The following is an 18640-nucleotide window of genomic DNA, read 5'->3' as shown; positions in this document are numbered from 1 at the left end:
TTTTTTTCTCTCCACTTTACTTCTACCTATATCCGACCCCACTAACAGCATTGTAGTATTTGTTCTAACTACCAGCTATCCTTTAAGGAAAACACAGAAGAAAATGACAGTCATTTATATGCAACCACATGGTCATTATATTTTTATGTTCTTCACTCTTGTCTGCACATCAAATTTCCACGTTATCACTGCCACTCTGCTGAACCAAGGCATTCAACATTTTTCCTTTTAAGATTTTTATTCATCTTATTCGTTTATGAGAACGTCATGTATGTGCAGGTTCTAGCAGAGACCAGAAGAGGGAGCCAGATCCCCTAGAGCTGGAGTTACAGGTGGTTGTGCTTCCATGGAGGTGCTGAGAATTGACTCAGGTCCTCTGAAAGAGCAGCTAATGCTCTTACCACTGAGCCATCTCTCAAGCACCTATGAATACTGTTTTATTTATTTTCTGTGTGTGAATGTTTGCTTGCATGTCTATGTGCACCACATGTGTGCCTGGTACTCACAGACATGAGATGTCAGGCCCTTTTCTGGAGTTACAGATAGCTGCCATGTAGGTGTTAGGAACCGAATCTGAATCCTTTGGAAAAGCAACAAGTGACTGTAACTGCTGAGCCATCTCTCCAGCCCCCTGAACACTTTAATAGTTGTTTTAAAGTATTTGGCTGCTAAATCTAACATGTATGTCATGCCAGAGTCAGTGTCTATTAAACTCTTCCTCTTCACTCTCTTCCTCCTCTTTCTGGCAGAGCCTTACTGTGTAGCCCAGGATGGCCTCATGATTTTATCTTCCTACCTCACCTTCCTGAAGGTTGCAATTACAGGCATGTGCCACCATGCCCAGCTCAATGCTGATGCTGTTTTTTTCTCCTCCTCCTCCTCCTCTTCCTCCATCCTCTTCCTCCTCCTCTTCCTCCTCCTCTTCCCTCCTCTTCTTTCTCCTCTTCCTTCATCCTCTTCCTCCTCCTCTTCCCTCCTCTTCCTCCCTCTTCCTCCTCCTCTTCCTCTTCTTCCTCCTCCTCTTCCTCCCTCCTCTTCCTCCCTCTTCCTCCTCCTCTTCCTCCTCCTCTTCCTCCTCCTCTTCCTCCTCCTCTTCCCTCCTCTTCCTCCCTCTTCTTCCTCCTCTTCCTCCTCCTCTTCCCTCCTCTTCTTCCTCCTCTTCCTCCATCCTCCTCTCCCTCCTCCCTCCTCTTCCTCCTCCTCTTCCTCCCTCCTCTTCCTCCTCCTCTTCCCTCCTCTTCCTCCCTCTTCTTCCTCCTCTTCCTCCTCCTCTTCCCTCCTCTTCTTCCTCCTCTTCCTCCATCCTCTTCTTCCTCTTCCCTCCTCTTCTTCCTCCTCCCTCTCCCTCCTCCTCCTATTCCTCCCTCCTCTTCTTCCTCTTCTTCCTCCTCCTTTTCCTCCCTCCTCTTCCTCCTCCTCCTTCCTGTTCTTCTTCCTCCTTTTCCTCCTCTTCCTCCTCCTTTTCCTCCTCTTCCTCCTCTTCTTCCTCTTCCCCTTCCTCTTCCTTCCTATGTAGTCATTCTTTAAATTTTGCAGGAAGCATTTTGGTTGGTAAGTGTCACCCAACGACACTATTTCACAGCAGCAACTCTAACATTCCTCTTTCTCTCTCTCTCTCTCTCTCTCTCTCTCTCTCTCTCTCTCTCTCTCTCTCTCTCATGTTGTTTGCAATCTTTTCAATCTTACTATGCCTGCCTTACTCCTTCCATTGTCTATAACATATATTTAAATTCAGCATAATGGCCAAAATATGGTTAAAAAGAATGATAGATTTAGAACAAAATAGAATTGGATTTTAATATTAATTCTGATACTTAGTAGCTAGGGTATTTCAGTCAAGTTATGAAATGCACCCGTGTTTTCTTCTTTGAGATTTATTTTATTATTGTGTGTGTGTCTGAGTGTGTGTCTCTATTTGTCTGTGTGTATTAGTATGGGTACCCCACAGAGGTCAAAAGAGGGCATCATTTTTTCCTGGAGTTGTAGTTACAGGTTTGCAAACTACCCAGTGTGGATGCTGAGAACTGAATCCAGGTCCTCTGAAAGAGCAGCAAGAGTTCTTAACCACTAAGCCAACTCTCTAGCTACCTAACATTCTCTATACCATTAACTTATTCCATTTTAAAGTCACAGTTTTACAAAAGTCTCCCCCTCCCCTCCATCTGAGGCTAGAGAGGTGGCACAGTGACTAAGAGCATTGGCTGCTATTCCAGAGGACCCAGGCTCTAGTTTTAACATTCACATAACAGCTCACAATAGTCTGTAACTCTAGTTCCAGGGGATCTGATGCTCTTTTCTAGCTTTTACAGGCAGCAGGCACACATGTGGTATATATACATACATTCAGAAAACTACTCAAACACATAAAAATAAATGCATATACATACATATTCTATGTTTTTATAAACATTAAGGATATCATAAAGCATGGAAGAGATAGTAAATTTTAGCACTCCATTTTTAATAGAATTAATACACCTGGTTCAAGTTTTCTACATACCACTACAGACTTTAATATATGATCTGACAAGCCACCCAGTACTTCAGTATTTATTGGGAAATATTTATTGGGAAAATGAATACAAATTTTTAGTTCTTTCTTCCAAAACGAACAAGGCAGATTCATGCCCTCATGTAACTCAGAATGTGACAAAAAGACAAATGTGCATATAACCATAAAATCAGGCTGTTATCTATACACAGATTAGTATGGATATCTAACCCAGCCTGGGGGCTTAGGCTTCTAGGGATGCTACTGTCTTGATGATTTAGGAAGAATACTTAGGATTTTTGCCAGATGAGCTAAAGCAAGGGAGCAGAGGGCAGCATCTTCAGGGCTGCTTGAGTCTGGTGAGAGCAGAGTGTAGAAACACAGAGAATGCCTGGTCACAACAGGCTTCACACACCATATGTCAGTGCTCAAGGCATTATCTACCACTAAACCAATAAGCCTGCCCAATGGTATTTAGGAGATATAATTGACATACATTGGAGTGGACATTAATCAAAGAGGAAGAGACGTCAACAAGAGTCCTGTCATGGGGGCCAGCAGGATGACTTAGTGGGTAAGGACACTTAGGACCAAGCCTGGTAACATGAGTTCAATCACTACTTCAACCCCCATGGAAAGGAGGACTCCCTCAAGTTTCTCCTCTCACATCCACACATGGAATATTGGCATGCCCTGCCTCATGCACATACATATACAGTAAATGTTTTTAAAACTTTTTAAAGGTTATTATAGCTTAACTAACCAGTTGGATGGTGAGATATGTTATTTAGAAACACAGGAGCAATTTGGGAGGGCATGATGAGGCCAGGACAGGACATGAGGAGTCAATGAGCTCTCACGAAAGAGATGTACAATAGGTACTTGGATAAATAGGTCTGCATTTAAGAAATATGTCTGATTTAGAGATAAAAATTATCAGCCCAGGCAAAGAGATTGTGGGTGAAGCTTTGAGAGAACATGTACAATTAGATAATAATTTGATTTCTTTGGCATTATTTTGATCTGCAGGCATATGTTTGAATCAATGAATACTGCCATGGATTTAAGTATGAGATGACAGAAGTTTTCCCTTCATTTCCCCTCCCAGCTCCTTACCAAAAGCAGCCAGGTGCAAATCTTCCATCAGGAAAAGGATAGAGCCTTTGGAGTCCTGATGAGGCCCAACAAATGAGCCAGCTTGTGTTTGGCCATGGACTGCTCTGCTCAGCAGGTTACGAAGGTGAGCAGAATTTAAGGCAGGGTTAATGGGTCTGTGAATGGTAGGGTGATTTGGCTCCACCAGCACCTCCACAAAAGCTGACTTCCCTGTTGCTATCTCTCCAGCAAGCAGTACTGGCTGTCCATTTGACAGAAGTAGGTCCACCACATACAAAAGCTGTTCCACCTGCAGGCAAGGAAACAGGCTTAGTATGACAGTTCCAGATAGGACAACAATCAAGCCAAAACTTAGGTCTAGGGAACTTCTCTATAAAGCCATAATTAAAGAACAGGTAGTCTCCATCTGTGCACCATGGAGTTAACCTTGTGGCACAGCTCTCTGGAACCAAATCCCACCTGGAGAGAGCTGGTCTCCAAAGTGTGCTAATACACCTAAGATCACAGGATCCACTCAGAGACAGCAAGACCAACTAACACTAGAGATAACAAAATGGCAAGAGGCAAGCACAAGAAGGTAAGCAACAGAAACTAAGTCTATTTGGCATCATCAGAACCCAGTTCTCCCACCACATAAAGTCCAAGATACCCCAACACACCAGAAAAGCAAGATTTGGGATTTAAATTCAAATCTCATGGTGATGTTATAGGACTTAAAGAATAACATAAATAACACTCATAAAGAAATACAGTACAACACAGGTAAAAAGATAAAGGACTTGAGCAAAACCACCCAGGATCTAAAAATGGAAAAAGAAACAAAGAAATCATAAAGGGAGACAGACCTGGAGGTAGAAAACATAGGAAAGAGATCAGGAGTCATAGACTCAAGCATCACCAACAGAATACAAGAGATAGAAGAGAGAATCTCAGGGGGAGAAGATACCATAGAAAACATTGACATAACTGTCAAAGACAATGTAAAATTCAATAAGCTCCTAACCCAAAACATCCAGGAAATCCAGGATATAATGAGAAGATCAAACCTAAGGATAGTAGGTGTAGAAGAGAGCAAAGACTTCCAAATTAAAGGGCCAGTAAATACCTTCAACAAAATTATAAAAGAAAACATTCCTAACCTAAAGAAAGATATGTCCATAAACATACAAGAATCCTAAAGAACTCCAAATAGATTGGACCAGAAAAGAAATTCTTCCCATCACATAATAGTCAAAACTACCAAACACACAAAACTAAGAAAGAATATTAAAAGCAGTAAGGGAAAAAGGTCAAGTAACATATAAAGGCAGAACTATTGGAATTACACCATACTTGTCAAAAGAGACTATGAAAGCCAGAAGATCCTGGGCAGATATCATACAGACACTAAGAGAACACAAATGCCAGCACAAGCTACTATATCCAAAAAATTCTTAATTAACATAGATGGAGAAACCAAGATACTCCATGACAAAACCAAATTTTACACAGTATCTTTCAACAAATCCAGCTCTAAAAAGGATAATAGATGGAAAACTCCAACACAAGGAGGGAAAGTACACCCTAGGAAAAGCAAGAAAATAATCTTGCAATGAACCCAAAAGAAGAAAGACACATAAACATAATTCACCTCTAACAACAAAAATAACAGGAAACAACAATCACTATTCCTAAATATCTCTTAACATCAATAGACTCAATTCCTCAATAAAAAGGGATAGACTAATAGACTGGATACATAAAGAGGACCCAGAATTTTGCTGCATACAGGAAACACATCTCAGTGACAAAGACAGACACTACCTCAGAATAAAAGGCTGGGAAATTTTTTTCCAAGCAAATGGTCCCAAGAAACAAACTGGAGTAGCCATTCAAATATCGAATAAAATCAACTTTCAATCAAAAGTAATCAAAAAAATAAGAACACTTCATATTCATCAAAGGAAAAATCCACCAAGATGAACTCCCAATCCTGAATATCTTATGCTCCAAATGCAAGGGCACCTACATTCATAAAAGGAAACTTACTAAAGCTCAAAGCACACATTGCACCTCACACAATAATAGTGAGAGACTTCAACACCCCACTGTCATGAATGGACAGATCGTGGAAACAGAAACTAAACAGAGACAGAGAAACTAACAGAAATTATAAACCAAATGGACTTAGCAGATATTTATAGAACATTTCATCATAAAACAAAAGAATATACCTTCTCAGCACCTCATGGACCTTCTTCAAAACTGACCATATACTCTTTCATAAAACAGGCCTCAGCAGATACAAGGACATAGAAATAATCCCAGGCTTCCTGTCAGATCATCATGGACTAAGGCTGATCTTCAATAACAAAAACAGAAAGCCCACATGCACATGGAAACTGAACAATGCTCTACTCAATGAAATAAATGCCAAGAAAGAAATTAAAGACATTTTAGAGTTTAATGAAAATTAAGGCACAACATACACAAAGTTATGGGACACAGTGAAGGCACTGCTAAGAGGAAATCATAGCTCTGAGTGCCTGCAAAAAGAAACTGGAGAAAGCATACATTAGCAGCTTGACAGCACACCTGAAAGCTCTAGAACAAAAAGAAGCAAATACACCCAAGAGGAGTAGACAGCAGGAAATAATCAAATTCAGGGCTGAAATCAATCAAGTAGATACAAAAAGAGCTAAACAAAGAATCAAATAACCAGGAGCTAGTTCCTTGAGAAAATCAACAAGATAAATAAACCCTTAGCCAGACTAACCAAAGGGCATATAGTATCCAAATTAAGCAAAATCAGAAATAAAAAGGGAAACATAAAGCAGAAACTGAGAAAATTCAAAAAAATTATTGGATCCGACTACAAAAGCATATATTCAACAAACTGGAAAATCTGGAGGAAGTGGTCAAATTTCTAGACAGATACTGGGTAGCAAAGTTAAATCAGGATCAGATAAACCATCTAAACAGTCCCATAACCCCTAAAGAAATAAAAGAAGTCATTAAAAATCTCCCAACCAAAAAAAAAAAAAAAAGCCCAGGACCAGATGGGTTTACTGCAGAATTCTATCAGACCTTCAAAGAAGGCCTAATACCAATACTCTTCAGACTATTCCACAAAATAGAAACAGAAAGAGCACTACCAAATTCCTTCTATGAAGCTTATACCTAAACCACACAAAGACCCAACAAGAAAGAGAACTTCAGGCCAATTTCCCTTATGAATATCGATGCAAAAATACTCAATAAAATTCTGGCAAACCATTTTACCAAAAGCGATCTACAGATTCAATGCAATCCCCATCAAAATACCAATCCAATTCTTCAAAGAGTTAGACAGAACAATTTGCAAATTCATCTGGAATAACAAAAAACCCAGGATAGCTAAAACTATCCTCAACAATAAAAGGACTTCAGGGGGAATCACTATCCCTGAACTCAAGCAGTATTACAGAGCAATAGTGATAAAAACTGCATGGTATTGGTACAGAGGCAGACAGATAGACCAATGGAACAGAATTGAAGACCCAGAAATGAACCCACACACCTATGGTCACTTGATTTTTGACAAAGGAGCCAAAACCATCAAATGGAAAAAAGATAGCATTTTCAGCAAATGGTGTTGGTTCAACTGGAGGTCAACATGTAGAAGAATGCAGATCGATCCATGCTTATCACCCTGTACAAAGCTTAAGTCCAAGTGGATTAAGGACCTCCACATCAAACCAGATACACTCAAACTAATAGAAGAAAAACTAGGGCAGCATCTCGAACACATGGGCACTGGAAAAAATTTCCTAAACAAAACACCAATGGCTTATGCTCTAAGATCAAGAATCGACAAATGGGATCTCATAAAACTGCAAAGCTTCTGTAAGGCAAAGGACACAGTGGTTAGGACAAAAAGGCAACCAACAGATTGGGAAAAGATCTTTACCAATCCTACAACAGATAGAGGCCTTATATCCAAAATATACAAAGAATTCAAGAAGTTAGACCGCAGGGAGTCAAATAACCCTATTAAAAAATGGGGTTCAGAACTAAACAAAGAATTCACAGCTGAGGAATGCCGAATGGCTGCGAAACACCTAAAGAAATGTTCAACATCTTTAGTCATAAGGGAAATGCAAATCAAAACAACCCTGAGATTTCACCTCACACCAGTGAGAATGGCTAAGATCAAAAACTCAGGGGACAGCAAATGCTGTCGAGGATGTGGAGAAAGAGGAACACTCCTCCATTGTTGGTGGGATTGCAGACTGGTACAACCATTCTGGAAATCAGTCTGGAGGTTCCTCAGAAAATTGGACATTGAACTGCCTGAGGATCCAGCTATACCTCTCTTGGGTATATACCCAAAAGATGCCCCAACATATAAAAAAGACACGTGCTCCACTATGTTCATCGCAGCCTTATTTATAATAGCCAGAAGCTGGAAAGAACCCAGATGCCCTTCAACAGAGGAATGGATACAGAAAATGTGGTACATCTACACAATGGAATATTACTCAGCTATCAAAGACAACGACTTTATGAAATTCGTAGGCAAATGGTTGGAACTGGAAAATATCATCCTGAGTGAGGTAACCCAATCACAGAAAAACACACATGGTATGCACTCATTGATAAGTGGCTATTAGCCCAAATGCTTGAATTACCCTAGATGCCTAGAACAAATGAAACTCAAGACGGATGATCAAAATGTGAATGCTTCACTCCTTCTTTAAAAGGGGAACAAGAATACCCTTGGCAGGGAAGAGAGAGGCAAAGATTAAAACAGAGACTGAAGGAACACCCATTCAGAGCCTGCCCCACATGTGGCCCATACATATACAGCCATCCAATTAGACAAGATGGATGAAGCAAAGAAGTGCAGAGTGACAGGAGCCGGATGTAGATCGCTCCTGAGAGACACAGCCAGAATACAGCAAATACAGAGGTGAATGCCAGCAGCAAACCACTGAACTGAGAACGGGATCCCCGTTGAAGGAATCAGAGAAAGAACTGGAAAAGCTTGAAGGGGCTCGAGACCCCTTATGGACAATAATGCCAAGCAACCAGAGCTTCCAGGGACTAAGCCACTACCTAAAGACTATACATGGACTGACCCTGGACTCTGACCTCATAGGTAGCAATGAATATCCTAGTAAGAGCACCAGTGGAAGGGGAAGCCCTGGGTCCTGCTAAGACTGAACCCCCAGTGAACTAGACTGTTGGGGGGAGGGCGGCAATGGGGGGAGGGTTGGGAGGGGGACACCCATAAGGAAGGGGAGGGGGGAGGGGGATGTTTGCCCGGAAACCGGGAAAGGGAATAACACTCGAAATGTATATAAGAAATACTCAAGTTAATAAAAATAAATAAATTCTGGCAAACCAAATCCAAGAGCACATCAAAATGATCATCCATCACAATCAAATAGGCTTCATCCCAGGGATGCAGGGATGGTTCAATATACAGAAATTCATAAACATAATCCACTATGTAAACAAATTCAAAGGAGAAAAACCACATGATGATGTCATTAGATGCTGAGAAAGCATGTGACAAAATTCAACGCCAGCCAATTCATGATAAAAGTCTTGGAAAGATCAGGAATTCAAGGCCCATATCTAAACATAATAAAAACAGTATTCAGCAAACCAGGAGCCAACATCGAACTAAATGGAGAGAAACTTAAAGCAAACCCACTGAAATGAGGCACTAGACAGAGCTGCTCACTCTCTCCCTACTTCTTCAATATAGTACTTAAAATCCTAGCCAGAGCAATCAGACAACAAAAGGAGGTCAAAGGGATACAAACTGGAAAGGAAGAAGTCAAAATATCACTATTTGCAGATGATCTGATAGTATACCTAAGTGACCCCAAAAGTTCCACCAGAGAACTCCTAAACCTGATAAACAACTTCAGAAAGTGACTGGGTGACTGGGTAGAAAATTAACTCAAACAATTCAGTAGCCTTTCTCTACTCAAAGGATAAACAGGCTGAGAAAGAAATTAGGAAAATGACACGCTTCACAATAGTCACAAATAACATAAAGTACCTCGGCGTAACTCAAACCAAGCAAGTGAAAGACCTGTATGACAAGATCTTCAATTCTCTGAAGAAAGAAACTGAAGAAGATCTCAGAAGATAGAAAGACCTCCCTTGCTCATGGATTGGCAGGATTAATAGAGCAAAAATTGCCAGTTTGCCAAAAACAATCTACAGATTCTATGCAATCCCCATCAAAATTCCAACTCAATTCTTCATAGAGTTAGAAAGGACAATTTTCAAATTCCTTTGGAATAACAAAAAGCAAAAACTTTTCTCAACAATAAAAGAACTTCTGGGGGAATCATCATCCCTGACCTCAAGCTGTATTACAGAGTAATAGTGATAAAAACTGTAGATATTGGTTCAGAGACAGGCAGGTAGGTCAATGGAATAGAATTGAAGACCCAAAAATGAACCCACACACCTATGGTCCCTTGATCTTTGACAAAGGAGCTAAAACCATCCAGTAGAAAAAAAATAGCACTTTCAACAAATGGTGCTGGTTCAACTGGAGGTCAGCATGTAGAAGAATGGAGATTGATCCCTAATTATCACCCTGTACAAAGCTCAAGTCCAATTGGATCAAGAACCTTCACATAAAAGCAGACACACTCAAACTAATAGAAGAGAAAATGGGGAAGTTCCTCGAACACATGGACACAGGGGAATATTTCCTAAATAGAACACCAATACCTTATGTTCTAAGATCAAGAATCAACAAATGGGACCTCATAAAATTGCCAAGCTTCAGTAAGGCAAAGAACACTGTCATTAGGATAAACGGCAACCAACAGACTGTGGAAAGATCTTTACCAATCCTACATCAGATAGAGGGCTAATATCCAATATATAGAAAGAACCCAAGAAGTTAGACTCCAGAGAATCAAATAACCCTATTAAAAAATGGAGTTCAGAGCTAAACAAAGAATTCACAGTAAGGAATGTTGAATGGTTGAGAAGCACCTAAAGAAATGTCCAACATCCTTAGTCACCAGGGAAATGCAAACCAAAACAACCCTGAGATTTCACCTCACACCAGTCAGAATGGCTAAGATCAAAAACTCAGGTGACAGCAGATGCTGGCGAGGATGTGGAGAAAGAGAAACACTCCTCCATTTTTGGTGGGATTGCAAGCTGGTACAACCATTCTAGAAATCAGTCTGGAGGATCCTCAGAAAATTGGATGTAGTACTACCTGAGGACCCAGCTATACCACTCCTGGATATATACCCAAAAGATGCTCCAACATACAACAAAGACACATGCTCTACTATGTTCATCGCAGCCTTATTTATTATAGCCAGAAGCTGAAAGAACCCAGATGCCCTTCAACATGAACATGGATACAGAAAATGTGGTACATCTACACAATGGAGTACTGCTCAGCTACTAAAAACAAAGCCTTCATGAAATTCATAGGCAAATGGGTGGAACTAGAAAATATCATCCTGGGTGAGGTAACCCACTCACAAAAGAACCCACATGGTATGCACTCACTGACAAGTGGATGTTAGCCCAAAAGCTCGGAATACCCAAGATACAATCCACAGACCACACGAAGCGCCAGAAGGACGACCAAGTGTGGATGCTTCATTCCATCTTAGAAGGGAGGACAAAATATTCAAGGCAGGAAATATGGAGACAAAATGTGGAGCAGAGTCTGAATGTAAGGCCATCCAGAGACTGCCCCACCTGGGGATCCATCCCATATAAAGACACCAAACCCAGACACTATTGTGCATGCCAAGAAGTGCTTGCTTACAGGAGCCAGATATGGGTATCTCCTGAGAAGCTCTGCCAGAACCTGACAAATACAGAGGTGGATGCTTGCAGCCAACCATTGGACTGACCACGGGGTCCCCAATGGAGGAGTTTGGAAAAGGACTGAAGGAGGTAAAGGGGTTTGCAATCCATAGGAAGAACAACAATATCAACCAACCAACCAACCCCCTCCCAGAGCTCCCAGGGAATAAACCACCAACTGAAGAGTATACATAGAGCAACCCATGGCTACAGGTGCATATGCAGAAGAGGATGGCCTTGCTGGGCATCAATGGGAGAAGAGGACCTTGGTCCTGTGTAAGTTCGATGACCCGGTGTAGGAAAGTGCCAGGGCAGGGAGATGGGAGGGAGTGCATGGATGGGTAGGGGAGCACTCTCATAGAATCAGGGGGAGGGTGGATGGGATAGGGAGCTTCTGGAGGGGAAACCAGGAAAGGGGGTAACATATGAAATGTAAACAAAGAAAATATCCAATAAAAAAAAACAGGTTGTGTGTTTTCGTAATTTTGGAAGTATCAAAAATATGGGCATAGGTGGGTTTTGGGGTGATCTCAAATATTGGCTACTAGCTTCTTCTTCTTTTTTTTCTTTTTTTTCTCTTTTTTTTTTTTTTTTTTTTTTTTGGAGCTGGGGACCGAACCCAGGGCCTTGTGTTTGCTAGGCAAGCGCTCTACCACTGAGCTAAATCCCCAACCCCTGGCTACTAGCTTCTTAAGCCTCAATTCAAATTATTTTCTGTCTTCATACCTGAGAAGAGGGCTGGAAAGAACCCAGACTTCTTTTGACATGGGTGCTCAGGTACTGGCCAGTGAAGGGAACCAGTGTTCCATCTTCAAGGTTTATATGTAGATCAAACACCAAGGCTGAAGGAGGTGGCTCGGGATAGTTGGGCAGGGAACTAATAGCCTTCCTCATGAAGTCATCAAAGAGAGGCCAGTGTCTGCTCAGAGGACACACAGGTAAAAGACAGTCATAAAAGTTACATCTATGACATTCATCTACTCTACCATGTCCCCACTGTAATATACCATGACTTTTAGTTCCCACAGGTCAGTCTGCCTCAGCACTTTCTACACCACACCTCCCATTATCATAGTACCTGGAGGAAAGGTGGGCTCCAAAGCCCCAGATTATGGCAAAAAGAAAGCTACTGATAGCCAGCAAATGTCTCCTCTCCTTTTTATACACACTGATGCGGTCAGACTGGGCCTTGCTTTTTGAAGATATGAAGTTTTGGGTCACAAGATCAGTGCCACTAAAGTCCTCTGCAATGGTCAAGGTCAGAATAGGAATCCACATAGGAAAAAGAAGATGGAGGGAAGAACAGAGGTTGGTTACATTCTCTTCACCTTTAGTTCCCTGGATCAGCTTCACCAAAGAACCCATGCTTGTGGTTAACCCAGATATAACCCAGTTACCCTGAAGATCCCAGCTCTCTCAAAAGCCAACCTTTTTACCTTCCTACCTTTTGTGTGTGGCTTCTCTTCCTCGAATAAGTGTAGATGGGGGTCAAGTAGAGCACGCAAGATGCGGATCAGGCTGGTGACTTCTGCCACACCTGGGCAAACAGCCTGATGTCCATGTACCTGTAGCTGAGAACTAGCACCTATGCGGGTAAGGAATCGGAACACTGAAGGCACTAGTACTTCAGCTAAGTGGTTGAACTGCACGATTGTCTCTTGCTGTAGGTGGTATTCATGAGGCAGAGATGTTATCAAGACACTAAGCATGGACTGCCAAGTCTGTTCCCCACAACACCAGACGAGAGCACACCGGCCTAACACTGTAGGAGACATACCTGCTGCCTCTGCTACCTCTATCAAGAAAAAGGTACCTAGGGGCCGTGCTATCTGTTGACCATTTGGGAGACTCAACTGGGGAGGGTCAGCCAGGAGGCAAGTGATGGAGTCTAACCATGCATGATTAGGAGCCCCATCGCATATTATCCATTGCTGGATCCCTGTGAATCTTTCTGACTTCTCTTCTGAGCCTACAGTCTTACAATAAGGGGCAGCATGAAGGAGCTTAGTAAATATACCATAGCGCCAGGAGGAACCTTCTGACCATCCTAGGTATTCTTGGGAAGTGAGCACACTAGGATATAGGTGGACAGTTTCCACAGATTGGAAACCCTTGGTTGAGGTATGTTCCATGGCTGCCAGACGATTCTGAATCTTAAATAAGCTCTTCCAACAAGTACTCTTGCCACTGCCTGCAGTACCCAGGAGCAGAATGCCAGAGGCCTTGCTCAGGGCCTCACTGAGCTGCTCCAGAGACGTCAATGTGTTAAGGGTGGGAAACAGGCCTAACTGCTGGAGTTCTTCCACCACTACTGACTTCATCAGCCTGTGGCACACAGGCTCTGCCAGCACATGACTAGCATTAGGAAAAATCCCACAGAGCAGTTCTTGGAGCTTTTGTAGGCGGAGCCCATCAAGAATGGTGAACAGTGGTGAATGCAACAGGGCACGCAGTAGCGCAGCCTCCTCAGCAGCAGCTAGGTTGTGGGGTTGCTGGGACTTGTTTTCTTCAGATGCATTTAGTGTCTCTATTGTGTTTTCCAGTACCTGTTTGAGCAGTGGCAAGCGGCTGGGCAAGGTCCCAGACACCAGCTCACGTTCTAGGGAAAATAATTTGGATAGGCGAGTAGCCATTCTGGAGGCATCCCGTACCCCTGCTCCCAGCAGTTGCAGCTCTGCCACTCGCTGCAGGTCTGGGAATGCCAATGCCACAGGACGCAGTAGCAGATGCAGATTGGCAGGCACATCAGGACTCAGGGAATGAAATGTCAGGAAACAGCCAAAGCCAAGACGTACGGACACTTGATGCTTCTCAAAGAAACCAGCACCAAGGAGTAGGTGTTTAGTAGGGTTTATGGTACTGATGTTTTTGGAAGCTTTCTGATATAGTGGGGCGTAAAGATGGTGCAGTTCATCCAGACGCTGGCCCAGGGCAGAAAGCAGGCCAGAAGGTAGTTGGTGAACATTCTCTAACAGCAGCCAGGCCCCACACTGAAGGGCACCATTCAGGTAATTGCTCAGACATCGGAACTCTATCTGGGGCAAGCAGGGCATTATTACCAGCTGGCGGCCCAGGGCCCATGCCAGGCTATTCACAGTTTCTGCCTTGCCCAGACCATCCCTGCCCAGTACGGCCCCATAGGCCACCTCATTCAAGGCCAATAAGAGAATAAACACTTGCCGCTCATGCATCAGGCTAGGTAGAGGCCCCAGTTTGGGCCCCATGTACTCATAATTGTACAAGAAGGACCGGCCAAGCACATCTATCCAGCATGCAGCTGGTGACACAGAGGGCTCCTCAGTAGATGCAGTAGTCGTAAGACATTGCAGGGGGCTTTTGAGATTCAAGTGAGATGAACCCAGGTGATACTTAATTTGGCGGACCCAGTGGAAGTCTGTCAGATCACTGACCTGGTTCTTCTCCAGGAGTTGCGCTATATCCCTATGAGTCACTGCCTTGACCAGCAGGGAACTGAATAGACTAGTCTGGCGAACAGAAGGCAGAGGTTGTTCACCCTGAGAGCTCCTCTGAGATCGTATAAATTGTACCAGGACCTCAAGATTGCGTACATGTACGGAACTCAGGCGCATAGTCTTTGACTCAAGCAGAGCCTCCTCCATCTCGGCTCGCCACACTATCTCCTCTGCCACCAGTATGCACTGCCATGGAAAAACTTGCACTGCATCTAGCCAATGCTGGACATACAGTTGCGTGGACATCTGTCTTTGTTGAGGCATTGCCTTCAATGCCTTAATGAGGGATGGGCCTTGAGCAAGGCGGGTGGCCACACAGCTCTGGAGCAGGTTCACTACTACAAGCCGTAGACAGGTCTCCAAAGAGGCCAGCCACTTAGGAAGGTCTGGATACAGAGGAAGGGGCTCCTGAAGCTTCACTTCCTCTCCACATGCTCCTAGCACAGAAATTGTCTCCACAGTCTCTATACTTGACTTTGAATCCTTGTCATTATTTTCCTTATTAGTTGATTTGGACCTGAAGTTCACAGCTTTAATGTAAGGAAAACAACGCTGTGCCCATGGCTTGGCCTCAGAGGTATCTAGAGGGGAAGCCAGCAGGGCCACCAGTTCACTGTCACTGAGGAAGAAAAGGCGGGGGAAGTTGGCACGTACCCCATAGAGGACATCCTCCAGACCCATGATGATGGCCTCCAGCTCTACTGATCCTACTTTCAATAGGTGCTGTAGATGCTGACCTTGGAAGTAAGGGCTCCTCTTGGTATTGGGCACTATAAGTGACAGAACCATTGGATCAGCCACAGAGATTCGCATTAGAGTCCGATACTGATCATCCATGACTTTGAAACGAGCATTCTGTGGTAAGAAAGGTGGTAAGTGAGGGGAGTGTGACAGCCACTCTTTCATCCCAAGCCCTGATACTCAGGAGCACTTGCCCAGTCTGCTTTAATTCCCTTCCCTACCAGCTCAGCAGCAGGAAATTCGATCTCCATCTCATGAAGAACTTTGTTCAGAAAAATCCACTTCTGCTGGAAAGACACCCATACTTCCAGCAGGGCACCTGTGTTAAGCAGTCAGAGAAATATTTGAGAGAGATTCTATGGTTCTAATACCTTCGAGTGGGTCCAGCATACACCTGACCTCTCCAGTGACCCATTAGCCCAACAGAAACAAACTGTTCAGCATAACCCAAGGAGTTATTAGAAGAAGTAAAACATTCACTAGAAATAAAGACCTGGTGTCATTGAACCAAGAAAAAGCCTGGGGAGCCCTTACTCTGTCTTAGAAAAATACTTACTTTGTCTTCTCAGATTATCATCTGACATTGGGAAGTTACTCACATCTTCTATCCAATGATCACCTGTTATCCTCTGGGCCAGCCCACATTGTGTTCCACCCACCCACCCAACTAGAGCCCTGTACTCACCCAGGTCATACATGATGGTCACCCACTCTAAAGCTATTTTATGCAACTGTCCTGACTTTTGGATGGCTAGGATCTTGAATAGAGCCTGAAGACTGTTCTGGATGGCATCTTGTAGGCTGCTGTAGTCTAAGGAAGAAAAAGATGCACTGTCAATGTTCAGCTAAGCTAGTATTATTCCATACGAGTCAAGAGGAGAGGCTGGGGAAGAAAAAACTACATCTTGACCTTCTAGGAGAGGCAACTGTCTCAGTACACTTCCATTTTCAGAGACTCCATGCCATGCAGATGATATGAAAGACGCCTGAAATCTTAAAATAGGCACCATGGGCAGACTCGAAACAGCTCATTTCTCCAGCTAGATATTATCATTCTTGTCTAGTTCTATAGACAGTCTTTAAGGCATCAGAGCCTTCATCCTAGAAAGAAGCCTCATAGATCCAAGTCCCTACACAGTATGCATTCAGCATGAATGTCCATTCTGGGATGACTGAGATCCTGGTAGAAAAGTTGAGACCGAATGTTTTTCTCATGATTCTAGCGCTTAGTTCCTCGGTGCCACTTAAAGAGTCCCACGATTTTATGTGAGACCAGACCTGAGTAAGGCAGGGACAATACCTGGGTAACAACAGGAGAGAAATTGGTTTGGATAGTTGTAGGACTCTTTAAATAAATACCCTATTTAAAAGAAAACACTCATCTCAGAGTTTTTTAGAGAAAACAATATTGGAATAGTTTGAGTCCTCTGTTTTACCCCCCTTTAAATGACCCCTGAATGGAGGGGGTATAAAGGCTCATCTGTAGTGCTTGTCTAAGGAGTATGGAGCAGACTATAATTCCCCAGAGTTACCTGAAAACTCTGTGTCTCATTTCCTTTATACTTCAGACCTCAGATTCTCATCTCATCTTAGGAAGGTTAAAGAGGTTGTGTGAAGTCTTAACCTTAGTATGTCTGCCAACATATTATATACTAAAAAAGAGACATCCCTTGGGGGATATTTTGGATGTTGAACTATCCTTTTCATATATGTCCTTGCCTTTATTTTGCTAAGAATCTAAAGCAGGGAGTAATGTCATCCCTATAAGAACATGTCTTCCTTATGATAGTATATTTAAGTGATCCCAAAAGTTCCACCAGAGAACTACTAAAGCTGATAAACAACTTCAGCAAAGTGGCTGGGTATAAAATTAACTCAAATAAATCAGTTGCCTTCCTCTATACAAAAGAGAAACAAGCCGAGAAAGAAATTAGGGAAACGACACCCTTCATAATAGACCCAAATAATATAAAGTACCTGGGTGTGACTTTAACCAAGCAAGTAAAAGATCTGTACAATAAGAACTTCAAGACACTGAGGAAAGAAATTGAAGAAGACCTCAGAAGATGGAAAGATCTCCCATGCTCATGGATTGGCAGGATTAATATAGTAAAAATGGCCATTTTACCAAAAGCAATCTACAGATTCAATGCAATCCCCATCAAAATACCAATCCAATTCTTCAAAGAGTTAGACAGAACAATTTGCAAATTCATCTGGAATAACAAAAAACCCAGGATAGCTAAAGCTATCTTCAACAATAAAAGGACTTCAGGGGGAATCACTATCCCTGAACTCAAGCAGTATTACAGAGCAATAGTGATAAAAACTGCATGGTATTGGTACAGAGACAGACAGATAGACCAATGGAATAGAACTGAAGACCCAGAAATGAACCCACACACCTATGGTCACTTGATTTTTGACAAAGGAGCCAAAACCATCCAATGGAAAAAAGATAGCATTTTCAGCAAATGGTGCTGGTTCAACTGGAGGGCAACATGTAGAAGAATGCAGATCGATCCATGCTTATCACCCTGTACAAAGCTTAAGTCCAAGTGGATTAAGGACCTCCACATCAAACCAGACACACTCAAACTAATAGAAGAAAAACTAGGGAAGCATCTGGAACACATGGGCACTGGAAAAAATTTCCTAAACAAAACACCAATGGCTTACGCTCTAAGATCAAGAATCGACAAATGGGATCTCATAAAACTGCAAAGCTTCTGTAAGGCAAAGGACACAGTGGTTAGGACAAAACGGCAACCAACAGATTGGGAAAAGATCTTTACCAATCCTACAACAGATAGAGGCCTTATATCCAAAATATACAAAGAACTCAAGAAGTTAGACCGCAGGGAAACAAATAACCCTATTAAAAAATGGGGTTCAGAACTAAACAAAGAATTCACAGCTGAGGAATGCCGAATGGCTGCGAAACACCTAAAGAAATGTTCAACATCTTTAGTCATAAGGGAAATGCAAA

At 42.6% G+C, this 18640-nt stretch overlaps 1 protein-coding gene across 1 annotated transcript in view; it reads right to left on the bottom strand.

Moving 5' to 3' along the window:
• Dnhd1 (dynein heavy chain domain 1) overlaps positions 1-18640 on the bottom strand; it is an 84407-nt gene that overhangs the window by 17413 nt on the left and 48354 nt on the right. The window contains 6 exon segments of the mRNA NM_001447283.1: positions 3608-3896; positions 12164-12356; positions 12516-12681; positions 12882-15765; positions 15873-15970; positions 16337-16462. Of these exon segments, the coding sequence (NP_001434212.1) occupies positions 3608-3896; positions 12164-12356; positions 12516-12681; positions 12882-15765; positions 15873-15970; positions 16337-16462 (3756 nt within the window).

This window comes from Rattus norvegicus, chromosome 1 (assembly GCF_021556685.1).
Source record: "Rattus norvegicus strain SHRSP/BbbUtx chromosome 1, alternate assembly SHRSP_T2T, whole genome shotgun sequence".
Lineage (NCBI taxonomy): Eukaryota > Metazoa > Chordata > Mammalia > Rodentia > Muridae > Rattus > Rattus norvegicus.
This window is presented reverse-complemented; position numbering and strand designations above follow the sequence as displayed.